General features: G+C 34.5%; 1 protein-coding gene across 1 annotated transcript in view; it reads right to left on the reverse strand.

Annotated features, from left to right (window-relative positions):
- Nucleotides 1-185: 185 nt before the first annotated feature.
- The window catches only part of LOC132746172 (uncharacterized), a 19,508-nt gene continuing 4,770 nt past the window's right edge, over nucleotides 186-14,923 (reverse strand). The window contains exons 4-20 of the mRNA XM_060735249.1: nucleotides 14,417-14,534; nucleotides 12,916-13,055; nucleotides 11,747-11,873; nucleotides 11,085-11,318; nucleotides 10,093-10,223; nucleotides 9,733-9,865; nucleotides 9,115-9,345; nucleotides 8,005-8,153; nucleotides 7,452-7,584; nucleotides 6,458-6,691; nucleotides 5,492-5,631; nucleotides 4,548-4,680; nucleotides 3,911-4,150; nucleotides 2,942-3,075; nucleotides 1,800-1,932; nucleotides 786-1,019; nucleotides 186-439 (exon numbers count right to left, since the gene is read on the reverse strand). Coding sequence (XP_060591232.1) covers nucleotides 201-439; nucleotides 786-1,019; nucleotides 1,800-1,932; nucleotides 2,942-3,075; nucleotides 3,911-4,150; nucleotides 4,548-4,680; nucleotides 5,492-5,631; nucleotides 6,458-6,691; nucleotides 7,452-7,584; nucleotides 8,005-8,153; nucleotides 9,115-9,345; nucleotides 9,733-9,865; nucleotides 10,093-10,223; nucleotides 11,085-11,318; nucleotides 11,747-11,873; nucleotides 12,916-13,055; nucleotides 14,417-14,534 — 2,883 coding nt within the window. The 3' untranslated portion in view covers nucleotides 186-200. The remainder of the gene's footprint in view (nucleotides 440-785; nucleotides 1,020-1,799; nucleotides 1,933-2,941; nucleotides 3,076-3,910; nucleotides 4,151-4,547; nucleotides 4,681-5,491; nucleotides 5,632-6,457; nucleotides 6,692-7,451; nucleotides 7,585-8,004; nucleotides 8,154-9,114; nucleotides 9,346-9,732; nucleotides 9,866-10,092; nucleotides 10,224-11,084; nucleotides 11,319-11,746; nucleotides 11,874-12,915; nucleotides 13,056-14,416; nucleotides 14,535-14,923) is intronic.

The following is a 14,923-nucleotide window of genomic DNA, read 5'->3' on the forward strand; positions in this document are numbered from 1 at the left end:
GAAATTCCTTTTTCTTCCCTACTGATAATTAGATGAAACAATTTAACCATGTATGGTCGTACAACTGTCAGTATCATCCCGTCCGTTATGGGTTATGTCCATGGACATAACACATCCCAGCACAAATAGAGTTCAATATTTTAAATTGAAAATGATAATAGTAAATCAAGAATCTTCAGCCGCGGCCATGGACGCGGTTGTTATACGGGTCTTTTATAATATGACAAATATGCGCCAAGCAATGAAAATAACAAATGAATGCCAAACATGTCAAAAATCCTTAAAGAATAAATAAATGAACAAGTAAATAAAGAAAGGAATAAGAAACTGTTACATTTATTTTCGCAGTAGGTTCCAATATAATCTGGTGTACATATACATAACTGATCATTTCCCTGGCGGTAACACCTTCCTCCATTTTGACATTCCAAAGTGCATTCTGTTGAAACAATAATACAAAACAACACAATATATAATTTCAAACGTAAATATATATTACTTGTCATCTAATTGCAAAACTAGTAGTAACAGAAGAAATTTTTTTTTGGTATAATGATTCAGTTTGTGAGAGAAAATTTATAGTAAAATTCAATGTTACAAGTGACGTCATAATTATTTTCTTTGGCTATCTGACGTATATATAATCTTTAGAAGTGAAAAAAGTCAATGATTGTTGGCCATCAATGCAAAGTCATGTTTCTATTGACTCGAGCTGTATGAGTTATAATATGCCTTGTCATTGTCGGAGATCGAACTTACAGTGGTGACGGACAGGTATACTTTACCTTGTATAACGACGACGCTAAATTGACATGTGGCGGAGTTCCCGTCAAAGTCCCAGATTTCATAAACAATCTTGTGTCTGCCGACAGGAAACACCGTGTCACGCTTCCAGCCGGAGATTGATTTGTTTACCACGGCAACGTTATCATGATATACTGGCTCACGCCAAGACACCACCGTGTTTTCTCGGACAATCATGTTCCCCGGACAATACGTGAAGACGGGCTTCACTTCATCTAAATAAATAGATAAATAAATAAATAAATAGATAACCGCCTCCTTGAATATCTATTCTTTACCTGCTGTTTTTTTTAATGAACTTGTCCATTTTATTGATACTAAGATGAAATTAGTTAGCCGAAATTATAGATCCAGGCCAAACTGCACGGACGTCCAGGCTCGCTTGGCTCTATACTGGGAGAAAAGGTTCATCCAGATTAAAGGGCTAAAACGGTAGTCTATCCTTAGATATATGAAATACTACTTGTGAACCAAGTACAAGTAACACATCAAGACACTCCTACTAAACATTGTATACCATGTCGAATTTAACCATAATTAACGTTCTAATAAAACACAAGCAACGTCATTCCGAAACATCACTGGTAAAACGGCAGCAATGTCATTTTGGAACGTCACAGCTTAAACGGCAGCAACGTCATCCCGGAACGTTAGTGGTACAACTTTAATTCAACAACGTCATTTCGAAAGGTAATTTTAATAACTTCAGCAACGTCATTCCAGAACGTAACGTGTATAACTCAAGCAACGTCCTTTCGGAACGTAACTCGTATAACTCAAGCAACGTCATTTCGGAACGTAACTGTTGTAACTCCAGCAACGTCATTCCAGATCATGCTCGCTGATACAGATTTTTTCTGCCGGGTCGTATAGATTCATTACATGTAGAGACCTATGTGTATAACAGGAATATAACACATGTAAACCAATTCATAAGAATGGAATAAAAAAAATACTAAATAGGTATTCAAATTTAAAAAATACTCAGTACTTGCCTAGAACAAATGCTCTAAAAGAACATGACACAGCATTGCCAGCCGAATCAGTAGCAGACGCCTCTACACGCGTATAGTTTGATGTCGATATGCCACAGAAACAATGGCGGACAGACGCAGGCTTGTAATTTACCTGTAATAAATTATGTAACATATCTGAAGTCTTCATCATTTAAAAAAAGGGAGAGTTGGCGGCTCTATGCTTATTGTACCTGCCTCTCACTACAGTTATTATGTGTTGGAGCGGATACTTTGATTGCAATGTATAAGAAGCTCTAAAATAGATAGTGTTCTTATCCTGACCAGCAACACCTCGCGCGAGATTAATTGGCCCTTGGGCTTTGGGGTAGATCAGTGTCCGCCATCTTGTTTCTTTGTGACCAAATGTGTTTTCATTTTCATCCAATTCTTAGAATAATTTACATCTTCTTAAATTTTATTGCTTTTTTGACATTTTTCAAATTTTTATGGTATTTGTTTTGATAACCATAACAAATTTAAGATAACATGGCGGCGTACATATCGGCATTCGGGTCAACATGGTCTCGGAAAATCTCTCAAAAATGTGAACTTGCGGGATAAAAAATACCTGATACAATTTTTAAGCGTATGACATCATAGCTTCCTCTCCATTTAGATATGACTCTGTGGTTAGAGAAGAAACTTTACATTCATTGCTTAGTACCGGTTGGTTTCAGGAGCGGATTAGAGAGTGTGTCTCTCAGCTTATAGCTTCCTACACAATCAAACTAACAAATAGTCTGTACAAGCTAATATCAAATTTAACTTAAGCTACCAGTAAAATCTGAATATTAAATACCACAAAAATATCATTGCTATAAGAACATAATTAGGTCACTGACTTCAAGCAACTTGCCCCTTACCCCTGTGTGTTCGAATCCCGCGACGGACTTTAAAATGCTTTCATGTACTAGCTTACGCAACGTCGGTGGATCAACTCAGGCGTCAGCTTGTACCTGAAATAATGCACGGAGGGGCGCCGCCTGAAGTCACTCTCCACAAGTAAAGCTGGAAACTCGCCATATGACATCTCCTGTGTTGGTGTGACGTAAAGTCCGACAAAAAACAGCTGCATTATGATATGATAGATATTTAGATACTGAGGTGAATAGTTGACATACCATTAACTTGTTTCCATCACCATCATATGCTTCTATGGAGGTAGTGCTTTCACTCAACATCACAGAATTACCATTGCTGGGTGCACTCAAGAATAAGTCATTCGGAGGGCAATTCTTAATCTTGGGCACTTTACCTAATATAAAAAACAGAAAAAAGATGACTTCTGAAATGGTTAGGTCCTTTTTTATTGTAGCAGCAGCAGCAGCAGCAGTAGCAAACAATAATAATCAACAATATTAAGAATAATAAGAACAATCAAAATTAAAAGTTTGAAAATCGCACAAAAATCAAGCAGATCTGTATCTTAGAGAGAAAATGTGTAAATAATGTTACTGTAAAAGGTCAGTTTCTAGTTCGCACAAAACTGAAATCTGAGTACCTTTTAAAAGAAATATTTTAAAAAAAGGACATTATAAACAGCAAGCCATTTCAAGGCATACGTATTTTCAAAGACACATATAATAAAGTAAATCCGTAATTAGTCCTTTAAAACCATGTCCCATCACAGTATCACCCATTTGGGTTTAAACCCTATAATGGGAGCTGAATTAAGCCATGATACCAGTGCAGACCATGGTTAGATGGTACATCCTTGTGATTTGATTATGGTCTGCACTGTTTGCTATTCAGTCAGTATGTATTGTGAATTTGACACTGTGAACGACGGATGGTTTTCTCCAGATTCAGGGTCTAGTTAGATTTGTCTTAAGTTAGTTTTTTTTGGAAAGGAAACTGTCGGTCATACATAATGAAAAAAAAAACACAAAAAAAAAAACAACAAACAAATTGTTGGGAAAAAACACAAAAAAACAACACATACACACAAAAGACAACAGACAATATACGTTTTTTAGTTTGTCTATAAAAATTAGTGATACCAATTTAAAGGCGTAAGTTCTTATCCTTGCCAGCAATCACGCTAGAAGAAATTTTAGTAAGCAACTTTTAACTGATGAAAAATAACTTACGTCTGGTGACGGTCACAGTAAAGTTACATCTTGCATTATTATAATCATAATCCCAAATTTCAAAGGAAACATTATGTTTTCCAGGGGTGAATGTGTCAATAGTTTGTATGCTCCAATAATCGTTTGCAACCTTGACGTTATCTTGAAATTCTACTGGTTGCCGCCGCACATCATCAATCGTTTCTCCTTCATATCTTTCTATATCTCCAGGACACTTTGTGATAACTGGCGCCTGTTTATCTGAATGTAAAAATAAATCCCATGAACCTATTTTGCAATTCATAGATAACTGTTATTACCTATGGTAAAATCCAAAATCCAAAAGAACAATGTCATATTCGATAGTAGCATCTAAAAGAACAATGCCATATCCCATGGGAAAACCCAAGTCATATCCCATGGGAAAACCCAAAAGGGCAATGGTAAGTCGAACAGTACATTCCAATATGACTGACATTGGTACACTCAACAGAACAAATGATATGTCCTAAAGTCAAATCCAATAGCACATATCAAAATCATACTCGACAAGATACTTATTATGTTTTAAAACTTAAAAATACATGAAACATACTCATTTGGAACTCTACAAATCTAACATAACGCTACAATAAGAAAATGGCGGGAAAATTCGTACCGGAAACGGTTACATTAAATTCGCATGTTTCCTTGACTCCCGCATCATCAACGGCCCATGCAATAACTGTTGTTTCTGTTGTGTGGGTATTGAAACAGTAACAATGACGTACAGCTGCAGGTTGGTAGTTTACCTGTTTTTAAAACAAGTATATCAGTTTGTTCTCATATAATTATAAATCATATCATATCTAACCTAATATCATATCATATCATCTTATAATATCAAATCATATCTTATATCATGTCATAATATTGTATCCCAATTTCATATCATATCATATCCTTATATCATATCCTATCTTATTTCATATCATATCCCAATATATATTATCTTATATCATATCATATCCTAATATAATATAATATCATATCATATCATATCTAATCATACATATATGAATGTATCATCAGACGACAGTGTCAAGTTTGGCTTTACTACCCGGATGTGCCGACTGGCCTTACTATATAGGCCCAGTTGTAGAATAGGAAATACATTATTCCAGCTAGTCTTTAAAGGGTTACAACAACACATTCTAATAGTATCTTTATTAAGACACACGTGCGTAAGTTTTCTATATTAGATCTTTTGCTGTTGCATCAATCGTAATATATTTTCAGTCATAAACGTACATTTGAGCCGCGTAACGACAAAACCAACATAGTGCGTTTGCGACCAGCATGGATCCAGACCAGCCTGCACATCCGCACAGTCTGATCAGGATCCATGCTGTTCGCTGTCAGTTTCTCCACTTGTAATAGAGTTGGTAAGCGAACAGCATGGATCTTGATCAGACTGCGCGGATGCGCAGGCTGGTCTGGATCCATGCTGGTCGCAAACACATTATGTTGGTTTTGTCGTGACGCGGCTCATTTATATTCTATGTTAATTGAACAGTGCAATTTGAAGAATAACATCCATCTGCAATAAGAAATAGAACTAACCTTAAGTTTACTTCCTTCGTTATCGTAAGCTTTGATAGTAGTGACGTCTTCACTTAGTTTTGCTTCATCACTGTTGAAAGCGGTGTTCAAGGACAGAACTTTTATGGGACAGTTCAATATCTTCGGCGGCTTTGGCGGTTCTATCAAAATAATATATCACAAAATGAATAAATTTTCAGTCGTTTGCTTTAATTGATAAAGAAACAAATTACGATGAATCAATTAATGGTATAAAGCTTCTAAATGAAATTATGCCGCACTGACAAAATATGAAAAGACAGATGAAGAAATGAAGCTAAATTCAAATAAATGAAATAATCATGATACTGATGATACTAATGACATTTGTGAAGAAAATGGCGATATCAACAATGACAATGAAGATAATGTCAGCGATGATGATTCCGATAATAGTGATAATGTCAGCGATGATGATTGCGACAATATTGATAATGTCAGCAATGTGTCAATGATGATGATTGCGATAATACTGATAATGTCAGCGTTGATGATTCCGATAATAGTGATAATGTCAGCGATGATGATTGCCATAAAAATGATAATGTCAGCGATGATGACAATGATAATGATTGCGATAATAATGATAATGTCAGCGATGACGATAATGATGTTAATGATAGTGTCAGCGATGATGATTGTGATAAAAATGTCACTGATGATAAAAATGATGATGACAACAATGATGATAATAACAATCGAAATAAGGACGGCAACAGTGATAATGTAGACTACAACGGTTTTGATGCTGACGACAACAGTTCTGATGATGATAGGAGTTCTGATGATGACGACAACAGTTCTGATGACGACAACAGTTCTGATGATGATGATGAAACAACAGTGATGATGTAGACGTCTTCAATGATGGTGATGACAAAAGTGATGATGTGACGATGCTGACAACGAAAGCTGATGTCATAGCAATCGGTAAAATCTTTAACGTACCTTTTGTAACAGTAATATTAAACTTGCATATGGCGGTGTTATACTGGAAGTCCCATACTTTATAATAAACAGTATGGTTGCCCGCAGGTGGTACCTGACCACTCTCATAACCCGAACGGGACATGTCCAATACTCCCACGTTGTCATAATAGGTAGGTTCTTGCCAAGTAACCCGCTCATTTTCCGATACATAAATATGGCTGGGACAAGAGGTAAAAACAGGTTTGTAGATATCTGAAAATATGGCAAAGGTAAATGCGGGAATTTTTTTAGATATCTAATTAAGCAAATAAAAAGAAACTTGCCATCTGACAATTGAATTGTCACAAGGCGCCTTATCAGCTTTAGCAGTGAGGGAAATCCCCAGATTGTCTTATGTGCATTCTTCCAGACACGAGTGGGCACATGAAAAGACCAACTGACCTTCCCTTAGCAATATAAATAGGAAGACCAAACATATGTTCTGCAAATTGACTCATTAAAAGAAATATTTCTGCCACAATGGTTTAATTTCCTTTTATCGGTAAAAAAGTTACACAGGAGACACGATATTTTGAAAATTCATACAAACTGATTAAGTGTGACATTGACCTTGGCCTGAAGAAGGTCAAACCTTCGCTCAACTAAATTTTTGCCAAGCAGTTTTAATTTTTTCCACTGGTATAAGGGACATAATAGCGCATAACAGGCGGACGGACGGACGACCAGGTTCATTACAATATACGCCGGTGAACAAAACACAAATTAAATAAATAAATTTGTCGGAGGATCGGCACATTAATTGTCAGTTTTTGTTTCGTACATGAATTACAAAGAATGCTAATTTTGAAGCATTAAAACTTTGAAGTAATCATTCAGTATAACATCATTTTTCTTCCCATTCTTGCCCATTACATTATTGCGACAAACGTTTCATAAAGTCTGTTTTACACTTCTTTTTTTACTGGTTACCCTTATAGTGTAATATAGACCCATTAAGATAATTATTTGTTACCTTTGACGACGACTTTGAATTGACAGGTGTCCTTGTTGCCATGACTATCAACGGCCTCGGCAAAAATAGTGGTCGTTACAGTATTATAGGAAGAACATTTACAGTGGTAAACTTTCTCTGGTGAATATTTTATCTGTAAAGTTAAAAATATATATTCATTCCAGGTAAGAGTATACATGTATTATATTAATGTGTTATGTTGAGGAACCGTTATATTCAAGTCATTTTGTAAAACAAAATAATTATGTTCTGTTCTGTTTACACTATGGTTTCAATTATAAGCCAAACATATGCACTTTAAATTGGACATAGTATTATCACCGCTATTTTGGCGCCAGAAACAAAACCACCACAACGACACGGCAAGGAAGAACGTGAAAACTGGACATTTATCTTCCATTATCTGCCTAAGGGGTGGCAAGGGTTAGGACCAAATAGATAAATTGACAAATGCATTACACTTCCATGAACAATAGTAGCATTTTAAAAATGATTTGTTCTCGTCGTCAGAGTGGCAAAACAGCTGAAAGTGCGCAACAAATTTGCGGAGTACCTGTAAATAATTGCCGTCAGCGTCAAGCGCAAATATACCAGATGTGACAGTATTTCTGTTATCGACGATGGCATAATCACTCATGTATGATGTGTTCAACTGAACGACGTTCACGGGACAATTATGTATTTTCGGTGGATCCGGTTTCGCTGGAAATAATAAATCAGTTATAACCTGGCATATGACAAACTTATTTAAAATATGAGATTACACAGTTTTATCTTTAGTAATGTCTTAAACATTCAACAAAGGAACATTTAGTTAATAGTGACATATTGTTTTATTTTTGTATTGATATAATCAACTGTTAATTTCTTTTTTTTCTTCTTTTGGTTGGGTTTATTAACATCACACCAACACATTACAATATCATATGGCGACGTTCCAGCTCTGCTGATGGAGTAAGTCCTCAGGTGCCACCCTCTTCATAATTTCGGGTACTAACAGACACCTGAGTAGAACGTCCCGTAAGCTCGTTGGATAGCTTCCTCACATGCGGATACCAAAAACGCGACTCGAACAGCGGTGAGAGACAAGTGCTGTAAAGTCAGCCACTCGGCCACAGACGCCCCAAAAATATCCATTACTTGTAAATACATGTATTATTTCCCGATAAGCTAAATGTATTTGTCTAAAATAAAGTTGATGTTCTGTTCTGATAATGGCAAAAGTAAAAACCTGATTTAAAATGTTGAAAAAGAAATATTTCCATATAAAATATTCTTAAACATAATCCAAGGCATTTAACATAATGTGCACGCCTCGAGATGTACAAAAAATTTCAAGAAAATCAAACTTGAGAAAAAGCTACTGATATTTCAAAAAAAGTTAAAAGATTCAGGAAAAAGGCAATAATTTCCATGTCATGTGCCAATTACAACCGATTTTGCAATATTTTTCACCATATTTTTATTACTAGCGCAGTAAGGGCTATTTTTGGCATATTTTGATATCTTGTAATGGGCATGGGTTGCAAATGCTGTTTGCAATGTGAAAAATATTTTCTCTTTTTACTTCACGATATTTTATTTTTAATACATTTTCTGAACTTTCATGAAAATTAGAATTAATCTTGAGTAGAACCACCCTTTAAAGGGAAAATGTGACTACCTTTGTCTACAATAATTTCAAAGCTGCACGAGGCCTCATTCCGGTCATAATCCTTCACACTGTACACTACAGTGTGCCTTCCTACAGGGTATGATGTCCCTTTCTCCATATTGACATAGTTCTGTGCAATCCCTACATTATCTACAAACACTGGATCTTTCCACGTGACCACGTCTCCTTCTAGGACACTGATATCGTCTGGACAGAAGGAGACTTTTGGCGGGAAAATATCTAAATATAGAAACAAAGAATAAAAACAATACAGGTAGATATAAAATCAAAGCAGTTGCATAGCTTCAGTATTTACTGAATATGCATTGAATACATTATGGCATTTTGATTTCTAGTAGAATGTTACGAAATACTTTATACATAAGTTTTGTCGGACCAACGGTTTTGAAAGCTATACAAATTAACTGTATTTATTATGACCCGCAGTGATTACAAAACGTTGAAAATAATAAAAAAAGATCAATATTATTATCGTATGACCATCTACAATTGACGATCTAAGGAACTGGAGAATTGACCATGTAGATGAGTTATATGCAAAATTCGAACAAATTTTACCGTGCGGTTTACGAGTTACGAAGAAACTTGGATAAAAACTTGACTTACCTCGTACTGTTACCGTAAAGTTACATCTTGCAACCTTCCCATAGTCATCTACAGCCATTGCAGAAACTTCAAAGTTTGCTTTATGAGAGTCCGAACATTTACAATGGTCTATCGTCTGCGGTTGATATGTCACCTGAGATGCAGACGAAAAACAAGTAAAGCAATAAGACCAATGGCGGAGCAGTTATAATTTCTGTCATCGATTGACGTTCTAAACAGGTTATTCTTGAAACTATTAAAATATTCCATTTTTAAAATAATAATATATATTTTTATTATAGTGAATCCTATACTTTAACAGTGAATCCTATAAAACGCCGCGGAGTGAAATAATGTTCAAAGTAAGAATCACTACTCTACATGTAACTTGTTGCCGTCAATGTCATAAGCTTGTAGACCTATTGCTGTGTCTTTGATGACGGCAAAGTTAGTGTTCAATGACGTGTTCAGACGTATGACGTCAGCTGGGCAATGGTACAGTTTCGGCGGGCCTGAAAAGATCATAGTTTCGTCTGAAATATTGTCCAAGATACATACAAAACCCGAATACTTGTCATAGTTTGCTTTTAAACAGGTATCAAACATTATAATTATATATTTCAATAAACTAAATTTATGTTCACTTGGGCGATATAAATGTGTACATTTATGAATCTAAATGCATTGTATTTGAACTGCACATATCTTCAAAGGGCGCTGTTGTTGACAATTCCCTGCTCAAAAGGGCCGAGAAGATGTAATTAGAACGTTGGTTTCTTTAGTGAATTGTAATTACGCTGGTGCTTGGTGGCATAAGAGATATTGCACCTTTCTTTAACTCATAGTCATGAACATTGTGCCTATACCATGTGACATTTTGTGATCTGCGTGGGACACGAAACAGATACAAAAGATAGTCCTGACTTTATTTTCTGCCAAAAACATTTTTTAATATTTTAATTATTTTATAGGATATCATACTAATAACGTTTCCTGGGAAGAAACACTTTTTTTCCGCAGTGTGAAACCGCATGAGTATCTCTGATTGGTCAAATATTTGGTTTCATTTTACGTAAAATATCCAAATTTTTACCCCTATATCATTATTTGTGTTTCTTACAAGAATGTTAGAGCTTTACACATTATCTGATTAAAAATAATGTTTTTTTTTTTAAAGATATGGAAGAAATTGTGCATGTATAGTTTTTTATCCCGCGCAGATCATAAAATATCACGTGGTATAGGCACCGAGATGGACACAAAAGCATGCATACTGACTGCAATTTTTCATCCTCATTGTCTTTAAAGTATCTCAAGTAATTCCTAATTTAGTAAACTAATTTTTGATCTGATGACTTTATATATTAGTTTACCTCTTTGGACCACGTAGATGCTGAATACACATGACGCTGTGTTGCCGTCAAAGTCCCAAACTTGGTAAGTCATGTTATGCGATCCAACAGGGAATATACTACCTGACAGACCTGGTCCTATGAATCGTCCAATTCCAACGTTATCTTCATATGAAGGTTCATTCCAACGAACTGAAGTATTTTCTACGACATGGATATCCTTTGGACAGTTATAAAATCGCGGAGGGTGTGGATCTAAAAATATGATGTAAATGATTATTGTTTTCATAAGCTTGTACCGTATTTGGGAAGATATACTTAGGCACTATTGATTTTACTTCTGGGCTATGGTTTTCCTTGTTTAGTTGATCACAATACATAATTACATGCAATTTTATAAATTATTTCTATAAGAATTTTTCAGTTTGAATAAGGGACTTATAACCTTACAACTTTTTAAAATATGCCATTTTTCTAGAGATAAAATGGCTCAAATATTGAAGGGGAAAACCCGCTTTATTTCGGGGGAAGTAACAAAAAAAACAATGGTGGCACTATCTCTATGCAGTGATCCCTTCATTCATCACTGTACTGTACTGATAAAGGGAATAACCGCTGCGAGGAGTTTGATAGTGGCACTTGTCATTATCGCCCCTTACGTTCAAAAAACGGTTCACACTGACCTTTAACAGTGACATTAAAAGAGCAGGAAGCTGTTCCACCTAGATCATCTTCGGTATAAGCTTGAACAGAGATTGGTTTAGGGGACCAACACTGACAGTGATACACTTTCCTTGGTTGATACTTCACCTGAATTGTTTTAATACAATGTTTATGACACCATATGATGTAGCAAAACATTTTCATGAAAATGCACATATTTGTATATGCATAATACAAAATATACATTATCATTTTATATAGACAAATTTTAACGAGCATATAGTGACAGTAAGTCTACATAAAAGCATTTTATACATATAGACCAAAATGTGTCCCTTTTTGGAATGTCTTTTTAATGCCTTTCGAAGAAGTTTGCTAATGTCTGTCGGTCGCTCGGTATGTCCGTTGGTAGACCAAATGGTATCGGTGATTATCTTAAAAACTATTGATCACAAAGTATTCATATACTAATTGATGATAACAAGTAAATGACCCCGATTGATTTTGGGGTCACTACTCCAAAAGTCAAGGTCACAGGGGGCTTAAATGTCAGAATGGTTTCCGCTCATTATCTCGAAGGCTATTTATCACAAAGTCTTCATATTTCATATATTGAATAGTCATATGTAGTAAATGGCTCCTACTAATTTTTGGAACACCAGATCAAAGGTCAAGGTCACAGCGGACTTAAATGTAAGAATGGTTTCCGCTCTTTACCTTGAAAACTTTTAATCATAAAGTCTTCATATTTAGCACTTTGATTTGTCATAATTGGATCACTAGTTCAAATGTTAAGGTCTTTATATTTCACATATTGATTTGTTATAACTAAATAATAAGTCATTACTATTTCTTTTTTCATAGCTGAACACTTTCATGTACCCATTTATGGCAAGTTTCTATAACAAAATAACAAATAGTATGAGTCAAGGGCTAGAAAGAGGGGCACATGTGTCATTCGACATGTCTTGTTTTTTTGTTCTATTTTTGTTGCTATACATTTACATTGTATGGAAGGACTTTATCAATAATACGATACATTAAGATTAATATATTAAGTATTTGCGAATAAATACATAATGCAAGGTTGATTTCAAAAATTAAATTTCTTTGGAAAAGTTCCGTTTCAACAAATATTTCAATGAAATAGTAGCTATGGAACCATAAATCAATATATAAAAAAATCTACCTTTAATTTATTTCCGTCGGAGTCATACGCATTTATAGTAGTTATACTTTTTCTCAGAATTGCGGATCCGCTGTCGATTGAGACATCAACACTTAAAACACTTGTTGGGCAGTTGCTGATTGTTGGCGGATCCGGTTTGTCTGTTATCGATAAAAACAAAGAGTAAACGAATAACATTTGGAATTGTCAGTAATGTTAAATACGACAATTTATAATCGTTAAAGTAGAATGCATAAGTTCATGAATGGTTCAGATATCTGATGTTGGCAGACATTTACATACATTACTAAAAAAAACAACAAAAAAAAACAAACAAACAAATGCGGACTTTTCTTTTTATTATTACTTTATTTCTCCGGTAGATTACAATTTCTTTTCTGATAATTTCTCACCATGTGATTTATAAATTACTATTTCTCATCATATGATACATAATTATTCCCGCCTGATACATTACCTTTTCTCAGCACATGATAAATTACAATTACTCATCACTTGATTCATAACTATGTCTCATTATCAGATACATTACTATTTCTCATTACCTGATACAGTACCTTTCCTCAACACATGATACATTACAATTGCTCATCACTTGACTTTTATTACAATGTCTTATCACCTGTCGCTTTGCTATTGTTCATTACCTGATGCATTCATATTTCTGAATACCTGATACATTACTATTACATGTAATTGCCACTTGATACAATACATTTTATCATCCCTTGATACATTACTTTTTCTCATCACATGATACATTACTTTCGCTAATCACTTGATATATGACTTTTTCTTACCTAATATATTATTATTATTCACCACCTGACACATTGCATTTTATCATCCCTCAATACATTACTTTTTATCATCCCTTGATACATCACTATTTCTCTTTACCAGATACATTACATTTTCTCATCTTTTAAAACATTACTTTTTCTCATCAACTTATACATTACTTTTTCTCATCACCAGACACATTACTTTTTCACTTCACCAGATACATTACTTTTTCTCTTCATCAGATATATTATTATTATTATTAATCACCAGATACATCCCTTTTCTCATCACCTAATACATTACTTTTTCTCATCACCTAATACATTACTTTTTCTCATCACCTAATACATTATTTTTTCTGATCACCAGACATTATATTTTCACTTCACCAGATACATTATTTTTTCACTTCACCAGACACATTATTTTTCACTTCACATAGATACATTACTATTTCTAATCCCTTGATTCATTACGTTTTCCCAACACCAGATACATTACTATTTTTTATCACTTTTACTATTTCTGATCACCTGAAACATTACTATTTCTTATCAACTAATACATTACATTTTGTACTCTGAATATTACTATTTCTCATCTGGTACATTATTATTATCAGTGATACACTACTTTTACTCGTGCTCATCTTCGGGTCCATTTCTATTCTTTCAGTGCTTCATTTTTTTTACTCATTTTCTGTATTAAAACTTACCTGGACAAGATGGACAGCATTGTCCAGGCAGCGTTTCCGGCTCACCGTACAGACATCGTGGAATAGCGCATGATATTGAATAGCATACCATTTCGGCATTTGCATCGCATGTACAGTTCTGAAATGTATAAATATACAAAAAGGTTTCATATCTGTTGAAAATAATGTTAATATATTATCATTTTAAGTTTATTTAAAGACACGTTTGGCGATTTTTGTAGCAAGGGTCTTTGTATACGTATTTAAACGTCATTGTTAATATTTCTAGCGCGTGACTCACCGTGCTCACGATTTATCCAAAATAAACAGAGAAAATTCCTTCACTTCCGTTCTTTGGTTTGATTTTTATCAAAACACAAATAAAATATTTAACTTCTATAGCTTTTATTTCTGAAAAGGTTTATCACTTTTGCGACAATGTGCGATAGGTACCAAAAAGCATCTTTTGGCCTTATAGCTGTACCTTCTTTTTAGTTTTGGCAATTCTTACAGTTACAGTGATTAGTA

The sequence above is a fragment of the Ruditapes philippinarum genome, unplaced genomic scaffold (genome assembly GCF_026571515.1).
Source record: "Ruditapes philippinarum isolate M1 unplaced genomic scaffold, ASM2657151v2 ctg7631_1_1_1_1, whole genome shotgun sequence".
NCBI lineage: Eukaryota > Metazoa > Mollusca > Bivalvia > Venerida > Veneridae > Ruditapes > Ruditapes philippinarum.